Raw genomic sequence first — 13,942 nt, 5'->3', positions numbered from 1 at the left:
ATCCAGGTTTGGACAGTGGTTCCATTTCAAAGTGCTGTTCGATGCTCGGCGTAACCCTCGGCGCACACTCAAACATCCGATTGAGGACTATCACGGGGTTTGTCCATGGGTTTGTCAAGCGAAGCGGAGAGAATACTTACTTCCGGTTGTCAAATTCTCTAAAGCAAATGAGCTGCTCCGACCCTCGGTCCTGACGGACTCCAACTTGTGTTTATTAATCAAACAAATAAATAAACACAAGGATAATTATGTGTTGTTGACTAAATAACAGTGTGTGGTTTAGAAAAGAATACAAAATTAGAAAGAAAAAACGATGAAACAATACAAATGTCAGTATTCTGAGCCCCTACTCTGCCCATAACTGATGGCAACAAAAGTCCTACATTATTCAATTACAATAAAGAAGTAAAAACAATAAGGGTATACTAATTACGGGTTGGGAGTGAGAACGTGTTGCTGTACAACAAATCACCTGGTTGGAAGAGAACTCTCTGCTCCATAGTTTCTCTCTTCACTGTACATTTGACATATTCAGGGTAATATTTAATATTCCATCTGTCACATACTTATGTAAATATAATACCTTGCTTTATATCTTGTTATTGCTCATTTGTAAATTCAACATGTATATTTTCTTCTTTTTATTTGTATTGTATAATGCCATGTGTTTTAATGCTGCTGCAACACAAAGATTTCCCAAATTGGGATCAATAAAGTTCTATCTTATCTTAAACCAACAACCAGTGTTCCGGGTGAGGATCATCTCTTTACAAAGATATTCAAGTGCTAACCCATATTGTTACTTCTAAATGAATTTATTTCCAAACGCAGTGTGATGTAAACAACAAAAAGTACCACAGAAGTATGCTTAATATTTATTCATCAATCAACCACATCAATAACATTGTTTTTAAAACAATAAAATGGTCCTCTCTGGCAATGATTTATTTATGCGTTTCACCACAATACAAGTAAAAGGCCACCATAAGGTGTATGTCTTGATTCTAGAGCGTTGGGGTTAGTCTAACATGAAAAGCATGGACAGCAGAACATAAAATCAAGTTATGCAAACGATTATAACATACAGTATTAAGAAATCATACAACACAACCATTTTTTAATGATTTAACTATGTATATTAAACATGTACATTCTATGTGTCAATAAAATATAACAATGTATTATTTGGTTTTGAGAACAACAATGAGGTGATTCACCAAATAAACTAATTGATGTTTATCTCAATGTCCCTAATTATACATCCTAAAAGACTGTGCATTGTACATGTTGATTTAAGTACTTCAATCAATCAGGTTAATAGCTGGAGATCAAAAAGGAAATATAACTGACAAAGCAATTAAAGCAAGGAACGCAAACGAAAGCTGTTATTGGCCTGCGGTGTAACAGGTGCAGTCATATAAAGTTAATGACAGGTAAATCCTATAAGAGATCGAAAATAATAATGATGCATCCCGTTCTGGGACAAAGGGAAAGACGTCCTGCTCTTGGACAATCATGTGCTCACCAAGTTGTATGGTAACCAGCAAGATAGACTTGGACATTTAGCAATTTACATTCTAGTGTTTCAAAAAGGATCAAAAGTGAATGGTTCATTGCTCAGGATGCATTCCAGGGAGGCTGAGCGTTTTGTTCAATACAATTTAAGTTGTGTACAAGTGAAATATTTGGCCTGATGCTGCGGCATAGGGAAAAGTCATATGGTCAACATATTCAAGTGTGATTTTCCATTGAGGAGTATGAATACAATCTCTAAATATAAAGTCAGTAAAGTATTTACATTTCTGATAGCACATCAAGTCTTGGCGGATATTCGTGCTTGAGAGCAGCAGCAATCTGGGGAAATACAGAGAAACAAAAAAGAGGGGCAGATCAGAAACCACATTTGAGGTTTTTGAATATACAATGTATGTTAAGCATTAATTAATACAAAAGTAACAGCAACATGTCTAGGTTGAGGATAAATCAACAAAGATACTGTACATTAATTCATAAGTAAATGACCTAAATGATGTTTCCTTCTTCATCCTCACTGGTGTCTGGACTGCTTAGGCCACTTTGACTTTCCTCTTCATGTTGAAGGAAAGAAGCATCAGGACCTAAAGCAGTGTTGTACTGCTGCAGTACCACCTGCAACCTCTCCGACGCCTCAGCATGCTTCCTTCTTAGGGTGCACCCAAGTCCTCCATTCCCCTTGTCTACATCTGAAAATACACAAAATATTGTTATATGGACATACTACAAAGTAAGATTGCTTCACGAGGCCAGAGCACTTCAATGGAGTATATTCTCTCCCATGTACATAGAAAGATGATTGTCACGGTCATGGGACATCATTATGTCAAATGGCCGGGTCGAATGGGCAAAGGCCATTATACTCCATCCAATTTCTGTGACCAAGAATGATTTGGGCTGACTTTTTTTCCCCAACTCATACTTTACAAGGTAGGTTAAGTTTTGCTTTCAACTTACCTTCCTCAGCCACCTTATTTTTTAGAGCAACTGCCATGTTCTGCAACCATGTGCAATGCTGCGCCATCTCCAGCACTAGGATGCCTTTCTCCTCGTGCAGTCTCCGTGTAAGCATCACTTGATCCAGTATCTTTTTCTTGGCTGTAAAGTTAGCTAAAATCCAATCACAGTTATGTATATACACATGACTCACATTTTCACTATAGCACAACAATATGTTTAAAACTCCAAACATGTACTTTCAAAATGATCAAATGTATACACAATAAGAAAACTTAAGATATACCCTTAAACTAAATGAACGTTCTAACACTCTACATGATATGTGCATAACTCAGCAAGGTATACCTTCATATAACAGAACTTCAAATGAATTATTATGAAATATCTGAAAACTGACCCATGCCATGAACTTCCCACGGCCACAGCGCGGACATGATGCTCCCTCCAGAGAGGGAATGCTCCAGCGCAGCAACATCTATGCCTCTGGCAGAGTCGTGTACCAGCTGGTTGTATTTCAGTATCTCCTGGTTAAGGCGCTTGTTGTCGTCTGCAAGCTTCCTTCGAAGTCGATGGCGGAGCTTGCTGCTGTCTGAAAAAGACATGAGGTCGAGGGATAGGGATATGTGACAAACTATATTTGCAAGTGCAAAAAATATATATAATTCAGTAGGTTGAATCTGCAACCTAAAACATTATATACCATTCTGTCGGTAAAGGGATTGCTTCCGCTGCCTCACACTTAGGTAAAGCCCCTCAATGCCTTGCTGCAGTGCTGTTTGAAGGATGTCTTCAGAAGTACCCGATGTTCCTGGAGAAATAATATTGGCAGTCAAATGTACTGTTACGCAACACGTAGCGGTTTTGAGAAACAAAGTTGTGCAACATATTTAACACCTTTTAACACAAATTGATGGTACTATGGAAACTGGAACATATCAGAGATAAACATGGACACATAGTTGGCTTGCTATTGCTTGAAGATTATGTCCCCGTCTACTGAAACCCAGTGAGGGTCCCATTACGTGGCATGACAAATCAGCCTTATATCATTGGCTGCTCTTTAGGATCAAATCTGTCCATTCAAACAGTCATGGACAATGATGTGTAGCTGGTGTCATCTCGTCGTGCTTACCAGACGCCCATTCCTTCACGTCGGAAATCCACGTCGACACCATGTCATCTGAGACACAATGTAGCTCCGTCTTGAGTTCTTCAAGACTTGCAGTCTCTTCCAGGAGCCTCTTACTCGTCTGATAAACAGTAGACGATGGACATTTATCAAGATTAAAACTTGCTATGATTAACAACAAGCCATGTGCAAATGACAAAGGACACAACCACACCTTTAATAGGAGGCTCACCTTCACATATCTTGTGGAAAGTGCCTGATGGAGGGTGTCACCTTTTTTCCTGTTCCATCCCATAGCATGCACTGTGAGCATGTCCAGTCGTGCTTTTGAAAGCAATAATGAGGTTATGATGTGTCATCTAAAAAAGTATGCAATAATAGGGCAAGACCTTCCACTCACCTGCTTCGGACATGTATGTTGTGGTCAGGGCACAACGGGACAGGTAGCTGCTGACCTGCTCCACCTCTTACCCGGCGGTCACCCTGCTCCCTCCTGGTTCTTCCCACTCCATATCATCTGATGGTAAAAGGTTGCTGGAATGTTGTGCAAAGAGGCTACATACTACTATACTAAACAGTATAGCTTAGATATTTACTACTTCAGTATTATAAATATAAAAAATATAAATGTACGGGATACAAAAATATTTCACATACCTCGCATTTGGTAGCATGGGCTCGAGCATGCATTACACTGAGGAATGGCTTCATGGTGGTCAGCTCCTGGAGAGCAGGAAGGACACTTGCAGCGTTCTCCATGTACGGCCAGTACTTGCAAGCCACATCCATGGCGAAGAACTTGGCTTTGGCTGGCATGAGTTCCTTTTGAAGATACAGGGGGTAGGCGAATATCTCCCCCCTGTACATATTTAAGGCCTTCAAAAGAAACCCATGGCGACATACAGCCACCTCCATCCCTTCTTCATCCAGCTTAGAAGCCCTCCTTGACGTCTCCCTCGCTGCTGTCCACTGGGAGTCCCCACATGTGCCTCTTCCCTGGGTCTAAGACACGCATTACATCATGACAAATCAGTTAAAAGCAATGGAATCACGATCTACACCATTTGTTCTAATTATCTGATGTTGGAGTAGATGGTAAGGAGAAGTAGCTGAATTTGAAGAAAGTCAGGGTCGGATATACATGGCTATTTTTGTGATATACCTATAAGGTAAAATTATGAATAAAAACTTGCATTTTTCAGTGATCTCTGTATTTTGTCGACACATGCAGCCACCGCGCTGTCTTCTGCTACAAAGAGCCCATTAAAAAAGGCGCTGCCATCAGAACTGAGAACAAAAAGATTAGCAAATATATCCATGAAATATAAACAGTAATCAAAAAAGTTAAATAACAACAATGTAAAAATAGCACCTTCCACTTCGCCGAAAGCGATATAGCTTCCTGTTTCCATCGGCAGAAACAGCCAACATCTCCGGCGTGCAGGCAGGGCAGAGAAAGGAGCACCACAGCAGAGCTGGTCTTCCTCATACGAGGCATAGGAGAACTCCAGAAAGCTGCGCTGCAGTGCATCTCCGTTGACAGGTCCAGACTGGAAGATAATTACATATATTCCTGTGATTTTGTCTATTTACGGAAATGTTATAATGTATAATATGGTAAAGAACATTTACACTTACTCTTCCTCCACACTTTGTGCGATGCTCCAGCAGCTTTGCAAAGGCCTGTCTGGAGAATCCTGGAGAGATGACCTTGAGCTCTTCAAAGGAGCTCAGGAGGTCCAAGGTGTAAAGTGTGGAAATACTGACCGAAGCTGGCCAGTATCCACTCTTAAGGAGGACTTTCAAGTCGGGGGTCCACTGCTGCTGGCAAGTTTGACAGACATATAGTGGCAGATGCAAGTCATAACGCCCTTGGAACAAGTAAATACACATAATTAAGACACACTTTACAACAGTTCCATCTACAAATAGTCAAAGATTAACAGATATTACATGAAGGTTTTACTCCAATTGGAAGCACAATGCCTCAGCCCACAACAGTAAACATATAACAACAATTCAATAGAAATCCAAATATATATATATATTTGTTTACCATTGATGGTAATTAAAATCACTGGTTTGCCTGGTACCACAGGGAAGTGTTTGCCTTTACAGGAGCAGTTGGGTGCCTTCACAGTTGGCAATATGCAAGCTGTCAAAAAAAAAAAGAATAGCACTAATTACCATGATATGCTGGCCGAAGAGACATGTGCACATCAACATGCATGTTTGAGAGAGCATACCTTGGTCATGGGTCTCATATCCACCTTCCACTCTAACAACACACGTTGTTGGACTAATTGGTTTAAAAAACCCATTTATTAAACTGTCCCGGTTGTGGAGTGGCTGTTTCTTGTGATGAAGTACATCACAGTCTCCACAGAACCACTCCTCGGGGAGACACTCTCTACACCTTGGGAGGAAATACAAAATGATTCTAATGTCCTAGAATTACTTTCATTTTCATGTGATTCTTCTCTAGGTATCCAGTTTTCTATCATCACAAAAGTCATGCATGTTAGCTGAAATAGCACTGAGCATTAATACTGAACAATTACAATTAGGTAAAGTAATTTAAATAAAGGTAAATGTTATCTCACCTAATAACAGAGGCCACACAGGGGATGACCAACAGCCTCTTTCTCTAGAAGGCATTGTAGGTGGTGTGGTCTTGCTTCTCTCCAGCGCTCTGAGGCTTCCTTCTGCCGAAAAGGCCAGGATGAGGCAGAGCTTTGAGGCTCAGGAGGAGGACATGAGGAAAGGATGTCAGAGAGTCTCTCCATATTCTTTTCTGTGAACAGAATGGGAAAATGTAACTGTAAATGACTATATTTAAGATGAACACTAAAAATCAAGGATCATTTCTTTGCTCAGTATGGAACTGGCCAATATCTTTACTGAATTACATTCCTCGTCCGAGTCCTGAACTGTCAGTTGTGTATAAGGTTATTTTCTCTCACGAACACAATTTATTTTAGTTTTAAACTTAAAGCCATTTTTGTGATTTACCAAATTCGTGTTGTGCTGAAGGTTCAGTTGCAGAACCTCCACACGGGAAGACTGGAAGCCCTCAGTCGGGGGGGATGTGACTGTAAAACATCCCACAGAGGGTTAACAGCAGATAACTGATGATTTGTATTATCTACCTATTGTTTAAAAGCTTGTGAAATTAAATAAAGCATAGTTCTTATGACACCACAGTGGGAATGTCTCCGACTGTAGTGTCACTATGCGTTTATATATTTGAATTATTGTAGACCCTCAACAAGCAATTACTGTGTTTTCATTCAATTTTCCAACCATTTATTTAGTAAATTCATAAAAATGTAAAATAATTGGGATTTCAACCTGTAGCTGAGCCTTGGTGTCGCCCTCCACGCCTCCCTCTCGGCTTGCCACGTTCTACACAGCCCCTTTTAGGGGACTGTAAAGTGTCTCCTACAGAGCGTGCCCGTTTCCTCTCCTCCGCTGCTTTCTGTGACCAAGTAACAACTCATGTAAGGTTGATGTTGCTGATAAACTGATACCATATGACAGTGGACAAATAAAAAGGAAATTCATTCTCTTGAAGAACATTTTTGCTTCAAGTTTTTCCTACCATATCCAACTACTGAAGTAAAACAAGTTGAACGAGCTTTATTTAGTAAGCCTCTGCCCCCCATGTTGTAATGATGAACCGTTTTGCAAAGGCCCTATACATTGATCCAACATCCAGTTACTCTTGGCCTGTTCAGCATCGTTTGGATAACAGATAGTGCCACATTCAAGTAGGAAATTTCACTTCCTATTTTTTAATTGAGCTGCCCATACTCACACTACAGTATGCCTTTTCAGTCATGTATTCTGTACCTGCTGTGTTTATTTATTTTATTTATTTCATTACCTTTGCTTATTATGCCTGTTTTTAAATGCCTTTTTAATAATGTATTTGTACTGTATTTGTTCTTAAATGTCGTTTGCTTTTAATCTGTAAAGCACTTTGAATCGCCACGTGCTGAAAAGTGCTATATAAATAAAATTGCCTTGCCTTGCGTGTATTGTTGTTGTTAGCATATGGTGCTAGCTAGCTGTGCTAACGGATATAAGGAGCTGTTTCAATGAAAACAGAGGAGCGACATTTCGCCGACAACTGCGCCGAGCACTAGACTTTATGCAGGTAGCCAGAGCCAGACAGTAGGACATTGTACAAAAAGTCAACTCACTCAGCACGGATAGTGCGCGCAACATGATTGCAGCGTCCAGGCAGCTCCCGTTCGAGCATATGCCTTGAGTTGCACATAGCTCCAACGATCCATCACAGTCTCTCCACACACACACACACACACACACACACACACACACACACACACACACACACACACACACACACACACACACACACACACACACACACACACACACACACACACACACACACACACACACACACACACACACACACACACACACACACACACACACACACACACACACATACCATGTATACATCACTTCAGGGGACATTACATTGACTTACATGCATTTCCTGGAGACTTATCCTAACCTTAACCATAACCAACAATCAATCAATGTTTATTTATATAGCCCAATATCACAAATGTTACATTTGTCTCAGTGGTCTTCACAGTGTGTACAGAATATCAGTATGACAATACGACACCCTCTGTCCTTAGACCCTCACATCGTACAAGGAAAAACTTCCAGAGAGAAAACCCACAGTTTAAAGGGAAAAATGGGAGAAACCTCAGGGAGAGCAACAGAGGAGTGATCCCTCTCCCAGGACGGACAGACGTGCAATAGATGCCGTGTGTAAATTGAAAAGATAATACATTTGCAACATAGGTAGTCCAAATGTTTGGAAATGCATGTGTGTATAATAGGAAGATTAATCCACGAGGATATCCATCCAGGACCGATGATCCAGGACCACAGCCACGACTCGCGATCCAGGGCTCGCGATCCAGGACACAGGACCGCAGGATCATCCATGACTCCGGATCCCGGCGTATATAGACACCAAAAAGAAAGACATGTGGGGAAGCTGGGTTAATCGGAACATGAGAGTACACAGGTACAGACAGAGAGAAGGAAGAAGTAAGATGTCCCCCGACAAACTAAGCCTATATCAGCAAAACTAGGGGCTGAATCTAATCAGCCCTAACTATAAGCTTTATCAAAAAGGAAGGTCTTAAGCGCACTCTTAAAAACGGATAGGGTGTCTGCCGCCCGAACACAAACTGGAAGCTGATTCCACAAATGTGGAGCTTGATAAGAAAAGGCTCTGGCTCCCATTGTACTTTTAGAGATTCTAGGAACAACCAACAACCCTGCATTCTTGGAACGCAATGCCCTAGTAGGACAGTAGGGTATAATGAGTTCTTTAAGGTAAGATGGCGCCTGCCCATTAAGGGCTTTGTTGGCGAGAAGAAGAGTTTTAAATTCTATCCTGTGTTCTATAGGGAGCCAGTGTAAGGCAGCCAGAACAGGAGTAATGTGGTCCCTTTTCCTAACTCTGGTTAGTACACGAGCCGCAGCATTTTGAATCAGCTGAAGCGACTTGACTGACTTCTTGGTACTCCCTGATAATAAAGAGTTACAATAATGTAGCCTAGAAGTAACAAATGCATGGACTAGTTTCTCTGCATCGTTTTGAGGCAAGATATGCCTGATTTTTGAAATGTTACGTAGATGGAAGTAGGCGGTCCTTGAAATTGATTTTATGTGGGCGTTAAAGGATAAATCCTGATCAAATATAACACCAAGATTCCTTACAGTCTCACTGGAGGCCAAATTAATGCCATCCATAGTTAGTATATCTTTAGATAATTTGTTTCGTAGATTCTTCGGGCCAAGTACAATAACTTCAGTTTTGGTCGTGTTTAACATCAAAAAGTTTAAGGTCATCCACGTTTTTAAGTCCTTAAGGCAGTCTTGAATTTTATTTAGATGATTAATTTCATCAGGCTTGATTGATAAATATAGTTGAGTATCATCCGCATAACAATGAAAGCTTACAGAATGATTCCTTATAATATTGCCTAACGGAAGCATATATAATGTGAACAAAATAGGTCCGAGCACTGAGCCCTGTGGCACTCCATGGCTAACTTTGATTTGCGTGGAAGATTCATCATTAACACGTACAAACTGAGAGCGTTCAGATAGATAGGACCTAAACCAGCCTAAAGCAGTTCCCTGTATGCCAACTAAGTGCTCTGGTCTTTGCAATAGGATATCATGGTCGATAGTATCAAATGCAGCACTGAGATCGAGCAAAACAAGAATAGAGACAAGTCCCTTGTCTGAGGCTATTAGAATGTCATTTGTGACTTTAACCAGAGCTGTCTCTGTGCTATGATGTGTTCTAAAGCCAGACTGAAAATCTTCAAATAAATCATTGTTTTTTAAGTAATCACACAACTGTTTTGCGACCGCTTTCTCAAGCATTTTTGAGAGGAACGGAAGATTAGAAATAGGTCTATAGTTGGCTAAAACCTCTGGATCGAGGTTGTGCTTTTTAAGAAGCGGTTTTATCACTGCTACTTTGAATGATTGTGGAACATAGCCTGATAATAAAGACATATTCATAATATTTAATAAATGCTAATTAATGGAAAAACTTCCTTCAACAGCTTAGTTGGAATTGGGTCTAACATGCACGTTGATGGTTTAGAAGAGAGAATCATTTAATGTAATTGTTCAAGGTTTATGGCTGAAAAGCATTCTAGTTTACTATCTACTGTAGTGTAATATTAGAACTTACGTTTCTAATGCCTCCTTCCCACTGCTCTCCATACAATCCCTCTCACCTTTGCAGTTTTCCTAGAGAGTCCCCCACAGTGTTTTTCACTTCCTCCTTCCCAGGCTTGAGCACCTGTTCCTTCAAACCTGCTAGCCCACCAAAAGGCATTTTCTCAATGTCTTTGTTTCCTCTCCTCTTTTATCTGGAAACAGTGTCTTGATACCTCACTAACACACTCAGCTCTGACAAAGGGGAAAAATCCACTAGATGCTGTTCATCATCCTTGCTGGGGCCACGGGTCCCTCAGAGGGAAGACAGGCGTTTCCTCTTTTATCTGGAGTGAGGATTCAGTGAAGAAGTGAAGAGAAGGCTGAAGTATTCCTCAATGTCCAAAGTACCAAACAGCCAGAGTCTCAGGAACTTGTTCCATCTTCTTAAGATCCAGTTTAGAGAAAGACTGGTGTAGAACAAGGAGAGCAAATGAAAGTGTAGATCCAGGTTTCAGTCTCTAGATCATGTGAGCTTCCTTTTGTCTAGATCCTGTATTCATCTCATAATGCATCCACTCGTGGTGAGGAGGGGCAGGTGGAGCTGGTTCTCTTAAAACCCAGCCCCCTCGCTTTACACATCTTCATCATCTCCGCAGCACCACCCCTTCTGCTGGTTAGGTTCATCTGATAGCAGCCCAGACAGTTAAATATGCATGAGCTTGACAAGTTGCATTGAGGAGAAGCTGGACTGCTGTGGTGTAAAATGGGAGCAGGTGAAACCTAAGACAGAACCGTCAAGCTCCAGGTTTACATTGCCAATTTTTCCATGACTGATAATTACAATTTCTGTATTTCTGAGGGAGTGACAGAAGTCATAAATGTTGCGATCAAGCTGAATAGCAGCCACAATCCTAATCTGTTACCATCTGACACTGATGGGCAATTCCCTGAAATTACTGTTTTGTCAGCAGAGGGAAACTCAACGTTTATCAGAGTGAGGTACCTTCTTTCAAGTCCTTTGTATCACAAATATCACAGCTCCATTACAAGAAACATTAAGGGAGTATACTGTATGGCATGGAAATTAAATATTTAAGGAATTATTACATTAAATGCATTAAACATATTAATACAAATAAATAAACCAATATAATTTCAAAATAACAAAACAATACAACCAGCAAGACTTGCATGCTTCAATTATCCAATTTGTATTAAGGATAATGAAAAGCAATGGAGTGAAATACACAATTTGAATTGTTTGAATTTGATATTGGGCTATATAAATAAACATTGATTGATTGATTGATTGATTGATTGATTGATTGATTGATTGATTGATTGATTGATTGATTGATTGACATAAATAAAGATATTATGTAAACAGATTACACATAATTGTATTAGCTTAGTTGAAAGCAATATTATAATAGCATTGTTACTTAAATTAAACTGAGGACGTTTTGAAATAACATATTACTTTTGAGTAAGTAAAGTCTACCATCTAGTGGTCGGAGTGGGAAGCGACATGTGATCAACCCCAGCAGCCGCTTGTATGCTCCATGGCAGGGGTGCCCACACTTTTTTGGCTGGTGAGCTACTTTTGAAATGACCAGCTCACCGAGGTCTACCAACCAAAAATAAAATCCCAAATTGCAAGGGTTGCTGAATAACACATTTTATTTATACATGGGATAACTACAATAGGGCTGCAACAAACGACTAATTTGATAATCGATTAATCTATCGATTAATGAAACGATTAATCGACTATTCGGACTATTACTGTATGCCTTGCACAATTTCTCAAACGCTCTTATTTAGCCATCAACTTTTAGATTTAGCTTGAGGTTGTTTTAGGCATGTGGAAACTAACAATGAAGACAATAAAGATGAATACTTGATTCAAAAATACATATATTATTAAATTAACTTCACAAATTGTTTACAAAACTAACATTGCTTTTTATTTAAATTAAATAAATAATATTTCACATCAAAAGAAACAACAATGTTTTAACTAATCGTATTAAATAATCTGATGACAGAACTGTAAACAGAATAGCTGAAACTTTAACAAACTAAATAACTCTGTTACCTCTAATCATTAACCCATGTTTGTATAATTGAGTTAACTCCTGACGTGGACATGGGGCTACAGAGCTACTAGAAAGACAGTCGAACCCGGTGCATTCCTCCGTCTGAATGTGGTGCTCTTTTGATAAATGTTTAGACTAGTGCTGTCAAAATTATCGCGTTAACGGCGGTAATTAATTTGTTGAATTAATTGCGTTAAAATATTTAACGCATTTAACGCATGTGCAGAATGGCCCGCCCCATACGTGCCACCAGTGGCAGCGCCAGGGTATGGCTGGGGTAGACTACACCCATACCAAGAAATGGCTTAGCCCCACCATGAAAAATGATGTTAAAGTAAGCAAAATAAACTCTGCCAACTCGCGCGGAGTAAATTGCACAGACAGCAGTTAGTAAGATTGATTTCAGTAGCCACGGTTTTGAAAACATTTGTCACGTAGTGATCGTCTTCTCAATAGAACATCTTTGATAACGGCGTGGTGTTGTTGCAGGAAGTCCCGACGGAGAATACTCTTGCTGTAGTACAGGGCAGAGCCATTTAATAGAAATAATATGGCTCTGGTACAGGGGTGCACATAACTGGTACGCAGGTTATGTGCGTAATCTGAAATGCGTACCGTCACTTGTGTCACAAAGCGCATTTGCGTACCGACGTACTTGTGAAGCTTTTCCAGAAGGCGGTTAGATCACCGGACGACATTGTCGGTCTCCGTGTGCACAGACAGGGCTGCTGTTAACGTCGGTCTGTACAACGGAACTGTGCCAAAACTACGCCAACCGGCTGCGGAGGGAGACTCCCACCTTCACTGGAGAACTGCGCTAAAACAGCTGATCACAACGTTCACACTCTGTGGTCAGGAAGTACTCCACCCGCCGCCGCCCCCCCCCCCTCTGTCGACTTTCCTGAAGTACTCCCTAGGGTGACCAGATCCCAACAAACCAAATGTGGGACAAGGAGTATGGTTGTGTGGGACAATGTGGGACACCCTCTCAACAGCACCCCCCAACCCCCGGAAAAAAAACGTAACAAATATATAACAACTGAGCAGAAAGTGAAGTCAAAATGCAGTTTTTTTAATAAAGAAAAGTAAACTAAGGCTAACCAAGGCAGCAGGCATTATTACTTCCAGTGTTTAGAAATGCATCTTCTTAATTCAACTAGTGTATTACCTGTACAAGTAGGCACAACATAAATTAATAGATAAAATAAAACCAACACTGGCCAGGAGGGAACAGAAACATAATAATACATCAAATAAAATAGCTTTCAGTTTTGTCCATCACAGCAACAGAAGGTGGGCCTCCACACACAGTGTGTGGGCTATTTTGTCACCTAGAACCACTGGTGTCTTTGACTCTGTCAAACAACTCTCCACAGAGGCAGGGGCAAGCACATCTGTTATTATGGATGCTGCTTGTGTACGACCACATGACATTTTCTTTACTATCTCAGAGTCTGGAAAAAAGGTCAGCGCTAGCTTGTTACCA

At 40.4% G+C, this 13,942-nt stretch overlaps 1 protein-coding gene and 1 long non-coding RNA gene across 2 annotated transcripts; both read right to left on the bottom strand.

Annotated features, from left to right (window-relative positions):
- Positions 1 to 863: 863 nt before the first annotated feature.
- LOC117445787 (uncharacterized) lies at positions 864 to 4,084 on the bottom strand. Its single transcript, XM_034081658.2, has 8 exons — positions 4,023 to 4,084; positions 3,855 to 3,946; positions 3,626 to 3,743; positions 3,194 to 3,301; positions 2,891 to 3,082; positions 2,491 to 2,643; positions 2,023 to 2,222; positions 864 to 1,854 (listed from the first exon to the last, which is right to left on the bottom strand). The coding sequence occupies exons 1-7, from the start codon at positions 4,033 to 4,035 to the stop codon at positions 2,023 to 2,025; spliced, it is 876 nt and encodes a 291-aa protein (XP_033937549.1). The 5' UTR covers positions 4,036 to 4,084; the 3' UTR covers positions 864 to 1,854.
- Positions 4,085 to 5,059: 975 nt separating this feature from the next.
- LOC117445043 (uncharacterized) lies at positions 5,060 to 6,024 on the bottom strand. Its single transcript, XR_011643191.1, has 4 exons — positions 5,869 to 6,024; positions 5,679 to 5,777; positions 5,261 to 5,493; positions 5,060 to 5,172 (listed from the first exon to the last, which is right to left on the bottom strand). It is a non-coding gene; the product is annotated as an uncharacterized lncRNA (long non-coding RNA).
- Positions 6,025 to 13,942: the final 7,918 nt, after the last annotated feature.

Source organism: Pseudochaenichthys georgianus, chromosome 4, assembly GCF_902827115.2.
Source record: "Pseudochaenichthys georgianus chromosome 4, fPseGeo1.2, whole genome shotgun sequence".
NCBI classification, from domain to species: Eukaryota; Metazoa; Chordata; class Actinopteri; order Perciformes; family Channichthyidae; genus Pseudochaenichthys; species Pseudochaenichthys georgianus.
The sequence above is the reverse complement of the archived record's forward strand: the minus strand, read 5'-3'. Positions and strand labels throughout refer to the sequence as shown.